This window comes from Rhipicephalus sanguineus, chromosome 9 (assembly GCF_013339695.2).
Source record: "Rhipicephalus sanguineus isolate Rsan-2018 chromosome 9, BIME_Rsan_1.4, whole genome shotgun sequence".
Taxonomy (NCBI): domain Eukaryota; kingdom Metazoa; phylum Arthropoda; class Arachnida; order Ixodida; family Ixodidae; genus Rhipicephalus; species Rhipicephalus sanguineus.
Genome location: NC_051184.2, coordinates 153427766 through 153444869, shown reverse-complemented (window position 1 = coordinate 153444869; position 17104 = coordinate 153427766). Strand labels below are relative to the sequence as shown.

Genomic DNA, 17104 nt, shown 5'->3' with positions numbered 1-17104 from the left:
AAGGCAGCATAGGCAGGCATTCGCCGCTCCGCATGAAATCGATTCCCTCAGTTCGTGGGATCTGCTGGAATTTCTTTCCCCTCAGCGGTATCATTCTCGTTTAGCTATTTCGTTGCTAAGCTTTAGGACACGGTTTCGATTCCAAGGGCGGCCGCATTTTACTGGGGCGAAGTGGAAGAATACCTGCGGACCTAGATTTTAGCGCACGATAAACAACCTCAGGCGGTAGAAATTAATCCGGTCCGCACTGTGCCGTCTCTCGTAATCACACCGTGGTTTTGGCAAGCAGCAGGGCCGTAACTAAGGAAGGGTTGAGGAGGTTCTGACACCCCCCGAAATTTTTTCATGCTTTAACTTTTAGGGTGACACTAATATACTAGCACACCTTCACAGCGATCACCAGTTGCCTAAGTTAGCCGTTCTACACACAAACACCCCCCGAAAAAAATTCCTCAGCACGGCCCTGGCACGCAGTACCCTCGAATATATAAGTTGTTTATGCGGTACATGAATAGTCACTTCAACAAAAGTATACTAAAAGAACATTGGCGAGAAATTGTGAAACAGAGAGCGTTTGTTATTTAATTTCTTTTTCTTCACGCGGAAACAATGTGCGTTTTTTTTAAATGTAAATATAATATTGTGTGGTCTCCCGTGGTAAAGCCACGGCATCATCATGACGCATGCCGTCGTGGAGGGCTCCGGAAATTTCGACCACCCTTGGTTCTTTAACGCGCAATGACATCGTACCGTGTATTCACTGAAACCTGAATAAGCTTTCTTCTTATCCGCAGGATTACGTGTGAAAACAGAGGGATGAAAATCGTAGCGACGCAATCAAAGGCGAAAAGAGATCAGGAGAGCAAAAGCATTCAAGCCTTGTTTGCGTCATTATCATTTTGAGCAAGGATGAAGCAACTAGCCAAACAACATCTTTATGTAAGCAAAGGAGCTTATCCTAAAAGATTTTTCCCGCTCGCAGCACGAATATGTGATATCTTGTAGGCATCCTTCGCGACGGCACCCCCGAAGTATGTCGGGTGCTCGTCCGTCGGGCCCGGGCTATTGCAGAGGCCGTCATAGGAGTCCCAAAATAGGGATCTCCCCCAACCCCCCCTTTTTTGCACTTCAATAAAGGAATGTTTTAATGATAATCTTCTTCATTCATTGTCATCACTGCTCCAAATTTATCTCCAGTTTACCCATCTTGCGCGAGTCGACTCCATTTTATCCCTGGCCACTTGTTTCTTTTGTCGCTCCATCTGACTCGCTGCCTTCCTCAGCTTTTTTTTTTCGTTCCCTTGGTATCCAGTGCGTTGCTCTGACTGACCACCGGGTGGCTGTCCTACGCGTTAGTAGCCGGCCAAAACCCATTTCTTTCAATTAATATGAACTAGCACATCAGCCACCCCTGTTTGTTGTTTTACCTATTTTGATGTCTTTGAATCTTTTAACGTTACGCGTATCATTTCGTGTTCTACTGCGCGCTGCGTGGTTCTTAGGTTTTTATCCTCCCAAGTTTCAGCCTCTTACGTTGTAACTGGCCGTTTGCAAAGATTCCATAGCTCTCTTATCCTTCATTACTTCGCAGTTTAAATTCCGAAAAAAAAAATTCACGTCTCTTTTGACTGTATCTGTTAATTAGCACTGCTCCCTTTATTCTAATCGAGAACGTTGTCAAACTCCGCAATCAATGGAGTGATTGCTGAAGCCGCGTGATTATGCGATGACATCGCAAAGCATCGGGTCAACCAATGCGCCACTACGATGACGGTTAGAGATGGCACCACCTTCCATTGCTCAAACGTTTTGTTGAGACGTCACCACAAACAGCTCAGACTTTGATGCCAGTTAAATAGCAATGCTTATAACTTAATATTATTCTGAATCTAATTCGATGTACCACTTGTATCTGAAGTTTGAGCTGAAATTCTGCATGGGTTTAGCTAAAAGAATAGTGATGCAGAACTATCGAGGGTGTTGTTTCCATCGCGAGCACCAGCGAGCCGACAGAAGAGGACAAAGAAGTACCAGTGAGCACGAGAGAAAACGGGGACATAGAACTACTAGCAGGGTCTTAATGGTCTGACTCAGTGTCAAATAAAGCCCTCTTTTAATCACCTCGACGGTATCGAGTTCTTCAACGGCTTCTCGACGCCATATCCCAAACATTTGGTGCCGATCAACCCGGGATAGACCTATCGACGGCTACGAGTTGCCCGGATGAAATGGACAAGCTCAAGGCGAAGCGGACTTCACGACGATCTTTGAACAGCCGGATCATCAATGAGGCAAGTGCCCTACTTCGCAACGACTCCGCAACGCATGAGCAGCTCGATTCCATCTACGAGAGGCTCAAAACGAACAACGATGAGTTGAATAAGATCAACAACGAATTAGAGAGCGTCATCACGGACGAGGACTTCCAATCCGAGTACGAAACAATTTTAGAGTATGAAGACAACGCGACGCGCATTCTCGCCGAGCTCATAAGCCGTCGGAACCGCATTTCAAGCACACCAGCAGAAGAGGGATCGGGGTCGGGGCCGGCTACCAATGTGATCGCTACACCATCAGAGAGGACGGGAGCCAAGCTGCCGAAGCTCACGATCGCGCCCTTTTCTGGCGATGTGTGTAAATGGACGGAGTTCTGGGAGCAGTTTCTCCAGATTGTCCACAACAACGTCACCCTGACTACGACGGAGAAATTCCACTATCTGCGACAGTTTTTAAAAGGAGACGCTGCCTCAGCGGTGGCCGGTCTTCCAACGACTGAAGCATGCTATAAGGACGCTGTAGACCTACTACAGAAGCGCTTCGGGGACAAGACCCGCCAAGAGCAGGAATACTTTGCAAGATTGCGTCAGCTGACTCCTGTTCGAGCATCTGGTGATACAAGAGCCCTCCGACAACTCTACGACCACGTGCTCGTGAACATCCGAGGACTGGAGTCACTGGGTGTGCAGCGGTCTTCATTTTCGTCGATGCTCTGCGACGTCATACTTAGGGCATTACCCCGAGACGTCGTGGTCCTGTATCACCGTACCTGTGCCGCACAAGCTGAGAATGATGCCGCGGACAACGCAGGGCTGGACGGTCTCCTGAAGCTCCTTTCGATCGAACTGGAGAGTTTGGAAAAAAGCGACTATAAGGATAGCAGCGGACGAGACAGCGGGGCTCAACATGTGGCGACCCAGCCAGCCCGTAGTCGGCCTTGGAAGCAGCCTACGTCATCTGTTCTCCATACAAAATCGACTCGTGATTATCAGCACTACAACGAGATGTGTGCGTTCTGTTCATCCAAGCAGCACTCCACGGAAGCGTGTCCTACCGACATGTCCCTGACGCAAAAGAAGCAAGTGCTGTCGAGTGACAAAAGGTGCTTCCGATGTACCACGAAAGGCCACAGGGCACGCTACTGCAAGCGGAGGATCTCGTGTTCGAAGTGCAAAGGCCGACATGCCTCGAGTATGTGTGACCCAGACAGGATTCCACAGGACTCGCACCAAGCCGCCCGGAATGACGGTGCAAGTGCGACAGTTTGCTCATCACTAGGGAGACGACGGCGAATCAGCGATGGATACAATGCGTGCGTCTTCCTCCAAACGTTTCGAGCCTGGGCGGTAAGCGATCACAACTGCCGCTACGTGCGAGGTGTATTCGACGGTGGCAGTCAGCGTACCTTTGTCACCGAGGAGTTGTCACGACACTTGGGCTTAAAATGCCTCGGATCCATAAACATGGCTCTCAACACCTTCGCCAGTGCCTCAAACCAAGCGGCCGAAAATCGACGAATAGTGGAGCTTCGCTTACGAAGTCAGTTTTCTGACATGGAGGTTTCGCTAAGTGCCATTGAGATTCCGCACATCTGCCAAGACATCGACGAAACAAGAATGGAAGTCTCATTCGTCGCTTCTTTTAAGAAATTGGGAAGGGACGTAGCCGATGAACTCGCACACGCATCAGTGATCACACAAAGTGGAATCAGCGTGCTGATCGGCTCTGATCAAATGTGGAGAGTCCTGACCGGTGAAGTCCTGCGGTGTGAGGACAATGATTCACTGATTGCCATGAACTCCAAGCTTGGTTGGACGTTTCAAGGACGCACTACCTTCTTGACATCACAGTGTGCCACAACGAGAATGATGGTTTGCGCCTTGAAGACTCAAGTAGTCGAGTCAGATGAGTTTCTACGGACGTTCTGGGAACTGGAGCACCTTGGCATATCCGACTCAGTTGAAATACCTAATGAAGTCAGCAAGGTCATGCAACACTTCGAAAGCACCCTAACATACTGCGACGGAAGGTATGAAGTGGCGCTACCTTGGAAGGAGGGATGCGAGCTTTCCGACAACAAGCAAGTTGCTGTGACAAGGCTCCATAAGCTGCTTACTCGTCTAGCGAAGCAAAAGGGATTATTACAGACATACGACGACACCATGCGCGAGTACGTGCGAGCGGGACACGCCGAAATTGTTGATGACGTTCCTCCGGAGCCAGACAAGTTGTACTACATGCCACACAAGGAAGTCATCAGAGAGCAGGCGTTGACTACGAAAGTACGGGTGGTTTCCGACGCATCATCTCATGACAAGGGATGCAAGTCTCTCAATGAGTGCCTTGAAAAGGGAGACAACCTCTACCAAGACCTTGGGAAGATACTTCTGCGTTTCAGGACACATCCTATAGCGGTAATCGCTGACATAGAGAAAGCATTCCTACAAATATCCATACGGAAAGAAGACAGAGACGCTTTTCGGTTCCTGTGGTTTGCCGAAGGTGAGTTAATGGGTAGTCAGCTCCAAGAATGGAGGATGACTCGTGTACCCTTTGGAGCTACATGCAGCCCATTCCTCCTCACGGCGACCATCCTTCACCATGTGAGGAGAACGCAAGGTGTCAAAGAGAAAACGTCAACAAGACTGGCCGAGTCCTTTTACGTAGATGACCTGGTTACGGGCGCCGACACGGAAGACGAAGCTGAAGAATTTTGTCGTGCAGCGCAACAAATCATGAAAGCAGCGGGAATGGTCCTACGCAAATGGACCACAAACTCACCTAACCTAATGGTTGCACTGGAACGACAGAAGGAGTCTGCCAGTCAAGAACTGGTAGTGCTTCATGAGCAATCTGTTAAAGTTCTTGGCGTTGCTTGGAATCCCGTTAAGGACGAGTTCAGTTTCTCGGTCGACCGACTGCTAGACTTTATGAAAGAGAAACTTGACACTAAACGGTTCGTCTTACAGGCGACGTCGAGAATATTTGACCCACTCGGAATGGTTGGACCGTACACCATTGCCATACGGATACTATTCCAAAAACTGTGGACACGTGGAATAAGCTGGGATGACCAACTACCTGATGACCTACGAGACGAATGGCAAAACCTAGTACGGCAGCTTCCACAACTGCAGGAAATATCGATTCCTCGCTATCTGGGCGGAAGGAGGAAGTTTCCAAGTGAAATGCACCTGCATGTCTTCTGCGACGCCAGCCCAGCAGCTTACGGAGCCGTAATATACGCCGTTACTACCATGGCCGAACGACCCATCTTGCTGATCTCCAAGGCACGTGTGGCTCCCATTAAGAAAGCGACGCTACCACGCCTGGAGCTTTTGGGCGCACTGGTTGGCGCTAAACTGCTGACATACGTGAGCAGTGCACTCAACGACATTCATATTGAGTACACTATGTGGACCGACTCCACGATTGTACTGTCATGGATACGAGGAGACTGCACGAGGTGGAAGCAATTCGTTGCTAATCGTGTCACGGACATCAAGTGCAGAACAGAACCATCCCGATGGAGATATTGCCCAGGATTGGAGAATCCGTCTGATTTACTAACGAGGGGTGTGACGTTAGACAAAGTTAGATCCAGCTCAGTGTGGTGGCATGGTCCTGACTGGCTGCACGGTTCAGTGGAGAAGTGGCCTCTCCAACCTATCATTTCACCGGACATGGATGAAGCTGCCAGAAGCGAGATAGCAGCTGTTCAAGTAGTGACGGCAACGGAGAGACTTATTCCAATTATAAACATTGAGCGTTTCAGCAAGCTTCAGCACTTGCTGCGAATCACAGCTTGGGTGTTTCGATTTACAGACCGCTGCCGACACAAAACAGAAGAAACTAGCCACCTGACTGCGACAGAAGTCGTGCGGGCCGAGCACTACTGGGTTAAACACGTCCAAAACCAAGAATTTCATGCAGAAGTGAACTGCCTAACACGCGGACGGACACTGGAACACACGTCCTGCATTGCTAACCTTCGCCCGTTTATAGATGCTGACGGAATTCTCAGAGTCGGTGGACGCTTGTCGCTCCTGAAGTCACCGCTAACAGTCAAGCATCCAATACTTCTCCCAGCAAAGCATCATTACTCTGGTCTGGTTGTCATCAGAGCACATCAGCAAGTCCTACACAACGGTGTACGAGAGACGCTCACCCAGCTCAGAGAGTGCTACTGGATTTGTCGCGGGCGTGTCTTGGTGAAAAAAGTTGTACGCAGTTGCAACGTGTGCAAACGATTCGCCGCCAGACCAGGAAGTGCTCCAACAGCGCCTTTACCAAGTCACCGGATAGAGCCAACAAACCCTTTCGAGGTTGTTGGTGTAGATTTCGCAGGCCCGCTCCTAGCACGCACGCACGCAAGACGGCGACGCAAAGTGCTACGTAGCACTTTTCACCTGTGCTGTTTCGCGAGCAATTCATCTTGAGCTCGTCTCCAACATGACAGCTGAAACATTCATATTATGCTTGCGACGGTTTGTCAGCCGGAGGGGACTGCCCCGCGTTAGCTATTCGGACAACGCGAGGAACTTTCAAAAGACATCAGCGGATTTAAAGCGCCTATGTCACATCTTCAAAGAAGAGGACGTCGCGAACCATCTCACCGTCAACGGCATTCTCTGGAAGTTTATAGTGCCCAATGCACCATGGTGGGGTGGATGGTGGGAGCGACTGATAAGATCGGTGAAGACTTCGCTGCGTAAGATTCTCGGGAGAGCATGCCTCAACTTTGAAGAAATTATGACAGTGCTGTCAGAAGTCGAAGCAGTAATCAACTCTAGGCCTCTAACCTTTGTCGAGACAGACGAAGCGGAACCGTGCACTTTGACTCCAGCCGATCTACTGCTTGGACGTCGACTGACTGCTATGCCATATGACACGGTCGACGTTGACGCCAACTCGAGACGATCGGATGTCATTCGCCGACATGCCTACAGAAGGCTTCTAACCGAGAATTTTTGGAAGCGATGGCGGAAAGAATATTTGCTGCAGCTCCGGTCTGCACACTTCGCAGGCAATCAACGAGCCACGGATCTAAAGGAAGGTGACATCGTTATCGTACATTCCGAGACGTCACCTAGACAACTATGGAAACTTGGAAGAATCCTTCAGGTTTTTAGAAGTTCAGATGGGCATGTCCGTTCGTGCAAGGTTAAACAGCAGGGAGGTGTGATCTTGACAAGGCCCATACAAAAGCTATACCCGCTGGAACTCTGTAAGTAACTTCATTTGCGCGGCCGGGAATGTTGTTTCCATCGCGAGCACCAGCGAGCCGACAGAAGAGGACAAAGAAGTACCAGTGAGCACGAGAGAAAACGGGGACATAGAACTACTAGCAGGGTCTTAATGGTCTGACTCAGTGTCAAATAAAGCCCTCTTTTAATCACCTCGACGGTATCGAGTTCTTCAACGGCTTCTCGACGCCATATCCCAAACAGAGGGTACTATCGATACTATCGATAGTTGAGTCACTATCAAACTATCGATGGTAGCAAAAAGTATCGATAGCGCTATCGATAGTAAATTCGATAGTACTATTTATAGTATAAAATCAATTGCGCGAATTCATCGCAGCATAAACTTAGTTCCCCGAGTGCGTTGCATACGGTGGAGCCGGAGGAGCAGGCTCCACCGTATGCAAAGTTGACATGCTTGTGTTCTGTAACCATAAAGCTTGGCTGGCATATTATTAAGCTGAACTGTTCGGCTGTAGCGGAAAGGAAGCCGTTACATGTGGCGGAACTGCGCGGATTCAAACCTATATTGTACTTTGTGAATTTATATTGCATTTTGGATTCAAATTTATATTGCATTTTGTGATCCCTATAATAGAGTCGTGTATAGCTGGCGCTGATATTTACGTAACGATTTGTATTTTTTAACTAATGAGTCGGTCTTCCTTGGTGTCATTAGAGGCTAAGCACGTTTCCTTGCAGCCGGCAAGAGCATCTCCTTCTACTTCTCTCTCCGGCGCTTTCATTGGAGCGTCGCCATGTACTCCAACATGGCGGCGGGTTTCGGGGCGCTGGATATCGTGTGCTCGGGCCTCTTCATCGGCGTCGGCAGCCGCGTGCTCAAGCTGCCCGACTTGGTGATGGCCATGGCTGGTATCCTCTCCATGACAGCTTTTCTCGTCATCAAGGGCTTCTCGCGTGAGCCGTGGATGTTCTACATGGGTAAGCGGTGATGTTTATTCTTTATTTACGATTGCGCAATGCGCGCCGTTGAGAGCATAGAGGCATTTGCTGTCGTTTTATTTTCTGCACTAGAGTACCATAAAGAGACGTCTGAAATGGCGAGGGTGATATAGGAATTAAGCATAAGTGCACCGTGCAAATTGTATACAGCGATGCATAAGGTGTGGAGGACAGAGAAGGAAAAAAAGAAAAAAAAAAACGGAGTACTTATTTGTCGACTTCAACACGCCGTTTTAAGCCAAACTCCGGCGAGTATCCGGGATCCGTGGATCTCAGTGAAATTTTTTTTGGTACGCTCCCACTCGCAATTCCGCCATTTAAACAACGGGCTTGACAGATGCCGATATTTTTTAGAGGTCCAAAGCAAATCCCACTTCTGGTTTCCTAGTATTGCTGACCATACTGTGTGTGACGTGTACGCATGCGTGCGAACGTTCTGAGAGTAAACATCAAACGGCAACGAAGCCAACCGGCAGCGTCAAGGAGCGCGGTGTTCATGAGCTTGTACACCGCGCTAAGCATACGCTCTTTTCATAACTACGCCAACTGACGGTGGGCTTTTCGGCATTTTCGTTTTGTGTGGTCAACTGGCATAGCCACCATGAGGACATGTCTTTACAAAGGGTTAACGTGCACCTTTTGCCCAGTCGGTACCTCATTGCGCAAGAAAAATTTACTGTGCGGAAAAAATGCAACAAACGTAACAGGAGAGTCTGTGTCACCTCTTCTCCTCCCGTTGCCTGTTTTCCGCGCTGTAAATTTTTCTTGGGTAACGAATAGGGGGGCAACTGCGTCATTGTCTTCATTACTGGTCCTCTCTCCGCTGAAATCTGTGTCCTTCAACGGGCTTTTGATGTTTCTGAGGCTCTTCTGGTTTACAATGAGTCATATTGCGCACCAATCAACGCTTTGATCTAGCAGTCTGTCTTGACTGTCACGGTTGCAGCCCTGTTGCCTCAACCTACCAGCGTGCGTCCCAAAGGTTTCGCTGTTGTTACAAACATCTCAAAGAGAGTTACGTTGTGAAATAATCTCCTCGTGCTTCCTACGAACAAGAAAGGTATCTATCGTTTTGTCCCTGTAAACTTAAGATCGTCACTCCCACAAACTCAGTGTCTTACTCGACTGCGTTTACCATCCTTTCGTAACCATTCTGTTGCTCTAACTGACCACCACTTTTCTATCCTATACGCATTACGTGGTCGGCCAAGGTCTATTTATTTCGCTTGGTGTCAACTACAATAGAATGTCCAATACCTCTGTTTGTTCCCTGACCCAGTGTTGGCCATCCTTCGATTTCTCAATCCTACGATTTTTCTTTCCGTTGTAGACTGCGTGGTCCTTAACCTTTTCTCTAGTTTCTTTGTTGCCCTCCATGTTTCAGCGCCATATATGCGAGAACTGTCAGTATGCAGTGATTGTATACTTTTCGCTTTAACGACAGCCGCCGATTGGCTGTCATTTGGTATTGCCTGCCGCATGCGCTCCAATCCTTATTCTTCGGTGAATTTCCTATTCGTGATTAGGCTGCCCTGTTAGTAATTTACATTCGATCCTAATGGTTGGTTTCTGTTCGTGAATTCTTTCGCCGGGTTATGACTTCATCATATTAATTTTTAGCCCCACTTTAATACTTTCTAGGTTTAAGTCCTCAATTATTTTTTTAATTCGTTACCATAGCTGCAAAGGAGCACTATGCCACATGCAAATCGTAGGTTGCTGAGATATTCTCCGTTAACATTTATTCCTCTTTCTTCCTAGTCTAGTCGTTTAGCTGAAACGGATGCTTGGGAGATTTGGTTTGTACTTAGGAAAGATAAAACAGAGCCCCAAAGACGGAACACACAGAAACAGGCGCTATATCTGGGCGTCTTTCTGTGTGATGCATCTTTTTTTCTTTTTCGCTGTTATATATTTCCTATAGCTGGTTAAATAATTCTGATCAATGAGTGAACAGCATTGCGAATATTGTATCTCCTTGTATTACTCATTTTTCTATTGCTTTTTTGTGGAGACGTAAGGCAGCTGTAGAGCTTTTGTGGATGTCGGCTCAGGTACTTATATATGTTTCTGGTAACCCTCGGTGACTCAGTGCTTTCACGACTGCTGGTGTCTCTACTGAGTCGAAGGCCTTTTCGTTGTCTATTAACCACAGCACAAATACTCTCAATTTTACCTAACGCCTCCGTCGTTTCTTCTGTTCATTTTTTTCACACGCAAGTATTCTGCGAAATAAAACTTAACAGGTGAAAGCGCCTTAGATATACGCATAATTTATTGCACTAAGCCTCTAAATCGCAAAGAATGGTACTCGACGTATTTGGAGAAAAATAATGCTATTGTTAGAATGAGTGAGCACTTATCTTTATGTCTTAATAGATGAGATTTTAAACTGATTAGAGCCCTAGGCGTAGTCCAAAATTGTTCCAACGCAGACATACTATAATGACAATCTAACAAGATGCAAGTCCCGCCCGTTGAACGAACACTAGGGCACTCAGTATAAACAGTGCAACAATTTTATGAAAAAAATTACAAGGAAAAAACCAATTAACAATTTACTATTTCAAAGTACAGCGCTAGCAGAGATGTAATTATAGAATTCATCCCACTTTAGTGCTTGCTATAAACACTACAGAATCAGCATGATTGCTAGGCAAAGAGAACATCCCCTCAAAACTCCACGAGACCATTAAAAGGGAAGGTGATTACATATCTCATTAACAGCATCCCTAGGAGCAAGATGCATGTGTATTTATAGCTATACACCAGCCTCCAGCAACAGTTTGATATGCATATCGACTTTTATTGAAATTTAAAAGTACACCAGGAAGGTAACGAAACCAATACAAATAGTGGTTGACTTGCACCCAAAAGGTATATTCACGCCCTTCGTCGAAATTGACACCTGGAGGGGCCCTGCAGCACCTTTTAAGCATGGTCAGAAAACGCTGCCGATCGATAGCCGATGCTTTTGAGAACATGTGAGCCAAACATTATAGAGCAGCACGCGATCGGGAATTTACAATTCATTCTGAAAGTCAGCTAGAAATTGTTCCCTCTTCTCTCGACAAATGATGTCATCAGCCCAAATAACCGCGCCATAAAGACAAAGTCCACGGCCATTGGCTCATTTGAGCATCGTGAGCTGTATAGTTGGTTGCAGATTGTGAGCTGCACATTGTGTACACAATACTGAAAAATAAATCATATGACGAGTGTATTAGGAATATCAACTGGGCTGGCCTGCAAATTTCTTGACTGCTCTCAATACGTCAATCATAACAAATTGCAGGATTCACATGGCTGAATAATGCAGTGACTGATAGCTCGAAAAGTGAAGCTGGCAACGATAGGTAACAACTCACATTTCATTAAACTAAAAAAATATATATTGCTATTAAATGGCGATGATCTCACTCTGAACTCCGTCTGTGTATTTATGCGCGGCCCACGCTGACCTTGTTTTCTCGAGACGGGCCAAGTGGCAACTGCATTTCCAGATTCAAACACGTAGAACCACCTACACCCGCGGCACTACTGTACTGTGGGACAGTTGCCTGCGTTCTTTTAATGTATCCCGCCAAATTCAAGTTTTGAAAACCTGTGACCACAAAAGCATTTCCTACGGTCATATGCACGAATGGCACGCGAAAACGTCAGACAGCCCTAACTAGTGTCATGTGCTGCCGTCACTTCAAAAGTGGGCCTAAGAAAGCGCGCTGCTTTCAGAGCAGGAATACATGCCTTGGAAGAATGCCAACATCATCTTTATCCATAAGAAAGGGGACGTCAAGGACCTGAAAAATTACAGGCCCATAAGCTTACTGTCCGTTATCTACAAGCTATTTACAAAAGTAATTGCTAACAGAATTAATACATTAGAGTTCAATCAACCAAGGACCAGGCAGGATTTCGTACAGGATTCTCAACAATAGACCATATTCATACTATCAATCAGGTGATAGAGAAATGCGCGGAATACAACCAACCCCTATACATAGCCTTCATAGATTACGAGAAGGCATTTGATTCGGTGGAGACATCAGCAGTCATGCAGGCACTGCGGAATCAAGGCATCGACGAAGCCTATATAAACATAATGGAAGAAATGCGGATCCACAGCCACTGTAGTCCTCCATATAGAAAGCGACAGAATCCCAATAAAGAAGGGCGTACGGCAGGGAGACACGATCTCTCCAATGTTATTCACCGCGTGTTTACAAGAGGTTTTCAGGGCCCTAGATTGGGAAGAGTTAAGGATAAGAGTTAATGGAGAGTATCTCAGTAACCTGCGATTCGCTGATGACATTGCATTGATGAGTAACGCGGGAGACGAATTGCAGCTCATGATTACTGAACTGGATACGGAAAGTAGAAGAGTAGGTCTGAAAATTAATATGCATAAAACAAAAGTAATGTGGAACAATCTTGGCAGAGAACAGCGCTTTGCGATAGGTGGCGAGACACTGGAAGTTGTAAAGGAGTACGTCTACTTAGGACAGGTAGTAACCGCAGAGCCGAACCACGACAGTGAAATAACTAGAAGAATAAGGATGGGTTGGGGCTCATTCGGCAAGCATTATCAAATCATGAATGGCAATCTACCATTATCCCTCAAGAGGAAGGTATATAACAGCTGCATCTTACCGGTACTTACCTACGGAGCAGAAACCTGGAGACTTACAAAGAGGGTTCAACTTAAATTGAGGACGACGCAGCGAGCGATGGAAAGGAAAATGATAGGTGTAACAGGAAGAGAGCAGAGTGGGTCAGGGAACAAACGGGGGTTAAGGATATCATAGTTGAAATCAAGAAGAAGAAATGGATATGGGCCGGGCACGTAGCACGTCGGCAGGATAACCGGTGGTCATTAAGGGTAACTGACTGGATTCCAAGAGATGGCAAACGCGTGAGGGGGAGACAGAAAATTAGGTGGGTAGATGAGATTAAGAAGTTTGCAGGTACAACGTGGCAGCAGAAAGCACAGGACCGGGTTGATTGGCGAAACATGGGAGAGGCCTTTGCCCTGCAGTGGGCGTAGACAGGCTGATGATGATGACATGCCTTGCACGTGACGTCTCTACCGTCCCTCCGTAAGCGGCGGCCATGTTGGGGAATCCGCTTTTGCCTCGGTTTGCTTTGTTCTGTGCAGCGCCATTTGCGCATTCGTTGACTGGCAGTGTTTTTGGAGTTTTTGTGACCTTCTGGGTGGAATGCCGCCCGCCTCCAGCGGCGAGCCGCTAAGCGCGGTATATTCCGCTCACTTAATGAGGTCAGCGCTCACTCAATACGCCGTAAAGGTGCGAATGTGCGACGGTGTTGACATGTACATGCCGCGACCGGGTGCCGACACGTCGACAGACCAGTGCTCTACTTACACCGTGACCTCAAGTGACCCACGGGGACATTGTCAGCGGCATCATCTACTCCTCGAGCTTCGTGACCCTGCAGTGTATAAGCGTTCGAGTGCCTTGAGAAAGCTATAAACAAGGCTCATTTTACTTCATGCAACTTTCGTCTTCTGGTGAGGGCTGGCCTTGCACTACGTCGCCGCTCCCGCGGGGCCGATCGACTCTGCGGCTGCCGCCGTATGGGCCTCAGTTTTCTTCAGGCGAAGTCTTTTCGCGCGGTCGTAGTGCCTTTATGACGCGCGCTGTATCCGAGCGGTAGCGTCGGTGCCCAATCTGGATTAGGCGTCTACCACAGCTTAGATGGCTGGCCTGCGAATGCAATTTGTGCCGTTCGTTCGTCGTGTCCCAGAAATTCAATAATCTAAAGACGCTTCCGAGCTCACTTGATACGAATCCGAGCTCACTTGATACGAAGTGGACGCTGCGCATGTTCGTCTGCTCTCTGCTTGGTCCCTCTGCTTTGTTGCTGCCCCGGTCCCAAAGATTTATAGCGGATTGACATGAACACTAAGAAAACCATGTGTAACTTGAAGAACAGATGGGATCTGAATGCAAGACGGGATTTTGTGCGAACAATTCTGTTAATTTCAACATAAATACCGTGCTGCATTACCTAAATCGATGTAAAATTGAGGCATTCTTATTCAAGAATTTAATAACAGCCTCCCTAACATCAATTTCACGACAACGTTATAATAGCACCTTTTCTGACAATTACTAATCGATAAATTTTGACAGTAAGGGATAGGGTGTCCAATATTGTGACTACATATCTTCTAAAGATGGCGAGATACGTTGGTATTCATAAGCAGTAAGTGCGTTTTTAAAGAAAAAGATATTTTGATGTGTTTTTCTTATGTGGGTTTTCCATTTTAAAACTGGAGGTGGACGGAGCAGGCAAGCACTTAACGGAACAGGCTGAATATACTGCAGCCCTGGTCAGTCCCAGAGCAAAAGAAATATAAATGAGCCTCAACTTTTTATGAATTTCTGTATTGCTTTTCATCAGCAATTTCTCGAATGATTCACTCTGTTTTGAGCCATCGCAATGCAGCGAAATGGCATCGACAGCACACATTATTCCGACATGCATCTCGTAATCGCGGCGGTGCGCCGCGCGCACGTCATTGGCGTGTTTTAATCTGAAAGTATTGCTTTCGCAGGCTGTGCCATTGGGTCCCTGAGCAGCGTGACACCCGTGGCCATTTTGTCCAACGTGTCAAAACTCATCAGCAAAGACGAAGCCGGTATGTACTGGCCCGATTTTAGTTCCGTTGAATTGACTGTCCAGCAAATCTTCTGTATTCATCACTAGTACAGAAGGAGGTCCCGCAGTTACAAAAATGTCAGGGGGACCTCCTATTAATCATTTGACAATATCAATAAACTGTATATAATGGCCACATAGCAGTTAAATAAAATATAAAATAAAATAAGAGAAGAGAAAATAAAGCAGGACATAGAGCATGAAATAAAATTCGGCAGATCCCACGCACTGTGGGAATCGATGTAATGCGAAGCAGCCAGCAAAGAGCTGCGTACATCGCCTTGTTTGTCTTTGAGCCAAATGAAATCATTCATGCCATGGCATCTAGTCCACCATATATCGCATGTTTGCCACGCACGCATGCATGCACAATCTAGTGTACACCATGCCAATGAAACGCATATTCTGGTATATAAATGCATGACCTGTCGTTTATGTTCATCACGCACTCGTGTCATGCCATACCCATTTTGGTATATATCACGTAAACAAAACGGCCGGAAGCGCACCATGACAGTGGCATGTAAATCATACCGTACATGACATGCATAACATGATTCGCATGTTAAGACCTCTCATTTATGTTCGTCATACAGTCACATCGCGCAATACCAATTTTGGTGTATATCAAAGGAGCGAAATGGCCGCGAGTGCACCATGAGTAGAGCATGTAAATCATGCCATACATAACATGAATATTATGGTTTTTCATGTTACCACGTGTCACTAATGTTCATCATACAGTCACATCGCGCAATACCAGTCTTGGTGTATAGCAAGCTATCGAAACGGCCGCGAATGCACCATGAGCGTGGCATGTAAGTCATGACATACATGGCATGCATGTCATAGTTTTCATGTTACCACCTGTTATTCATGTTCTTCATACAGTCACATCGCGCAATACCAATTTTGGTGCATATCAATCTAGCGAAACGGCCACGAGTGCGCCATGAGCATGGCATGTAAATCATGTCGTACATTTCATGCATGTCATGATTATCATGTTACCACCTTTCATTTACGTTCGTCATACAGTGGCGTCGCGCAATACCAATTTTGGTGTATACCAAGCTAGCGAAACGGCCGGGAATGCACGATGAGTGCGGCATGTAAATCATGACATACATAACCTGCATGTCATGATTTCCATGTTACCAACTCTCATTTACGTTCGTCATGCAGTCGCGTCGCGCAATACCAATTTTGGTGTATATCAAGCAAGCGAAACGGCACGAGTGCGTCATGAGCAGGACATGTAAATCATGTCGTGCATGACATGCATGTCATGATTTTCATGTTACCACGTCTCATTTACCTTCGTCATACAGTCGCTTTACGCAATACCAGTTTTGGTGTACATCGAGCTAGCGAAGCGGCCGCGAATGCATCATGAGCGTGGCAATTAAATCATGACATACATGACATGCATGTCATGGTTTTCATCTTACCAACTGTCATTCATGTTCTTCATACAGTCACATCGCGCAATACCAATTTTGGTGTATATCAATCTACTGAAACTGCCGCTAGCGCATCATGAGCGTGGCATGTAAATCAGGTCGTACAGGACTTGCATGTCATGATTTTCATGCTACCACGTCTCACTTACGTTCGTCATACAGTCGTGTCGCGTAACACCAATTTTGGTGTATATCACGCAAGCGAAACGGACGCGAATGCACCATGAGCGCGGCATGTAAATCATGACATACATGTCATGGACGTCATGGTTTTCATGCTACCACTGTTATTCATGTTCTTCTAATGTCACATCGCACAGTACTAATTTTGGTGTATATCAATCTAGCGAAACGGCCGCGAGTGCGCCATGAGCGTGGCATGCAAATCATGTCATACATGACATGCATATCATGATTTTCATGTTACCACGTGTCAGTTATGTTCGTCATACAGAAATGTCTCGTCATACCAGT

At 46.7% G+C, this 17104-nt stretch overlaps 1 protein-coding gene across 2 annotated transcripts in view; it reads left to right on the top strand.

The window, feature by feature from the left end:
- Positions 1-17104, top strand: part of LOC119404031 (proton-coupled folate transporter) — a 93118-nt gene that overhangs the window by 67361 nt on the left and 8653 nt on the right. For both annotated transcript variants that reach the window (XM_049419329.1, XM_037670657.2), the window contains exons 2-3: positions 8226-8465; positions 15064-15147. In XM_049419329.1, the coding sequence (XP_049275286.1) occupies positions 8226-8465; positions 15064-15147 (324 nt within the window). The remainder of the gene's footprint in view (positions 1-8225; positions 8466-15063; positions 15148-17104) is intronic.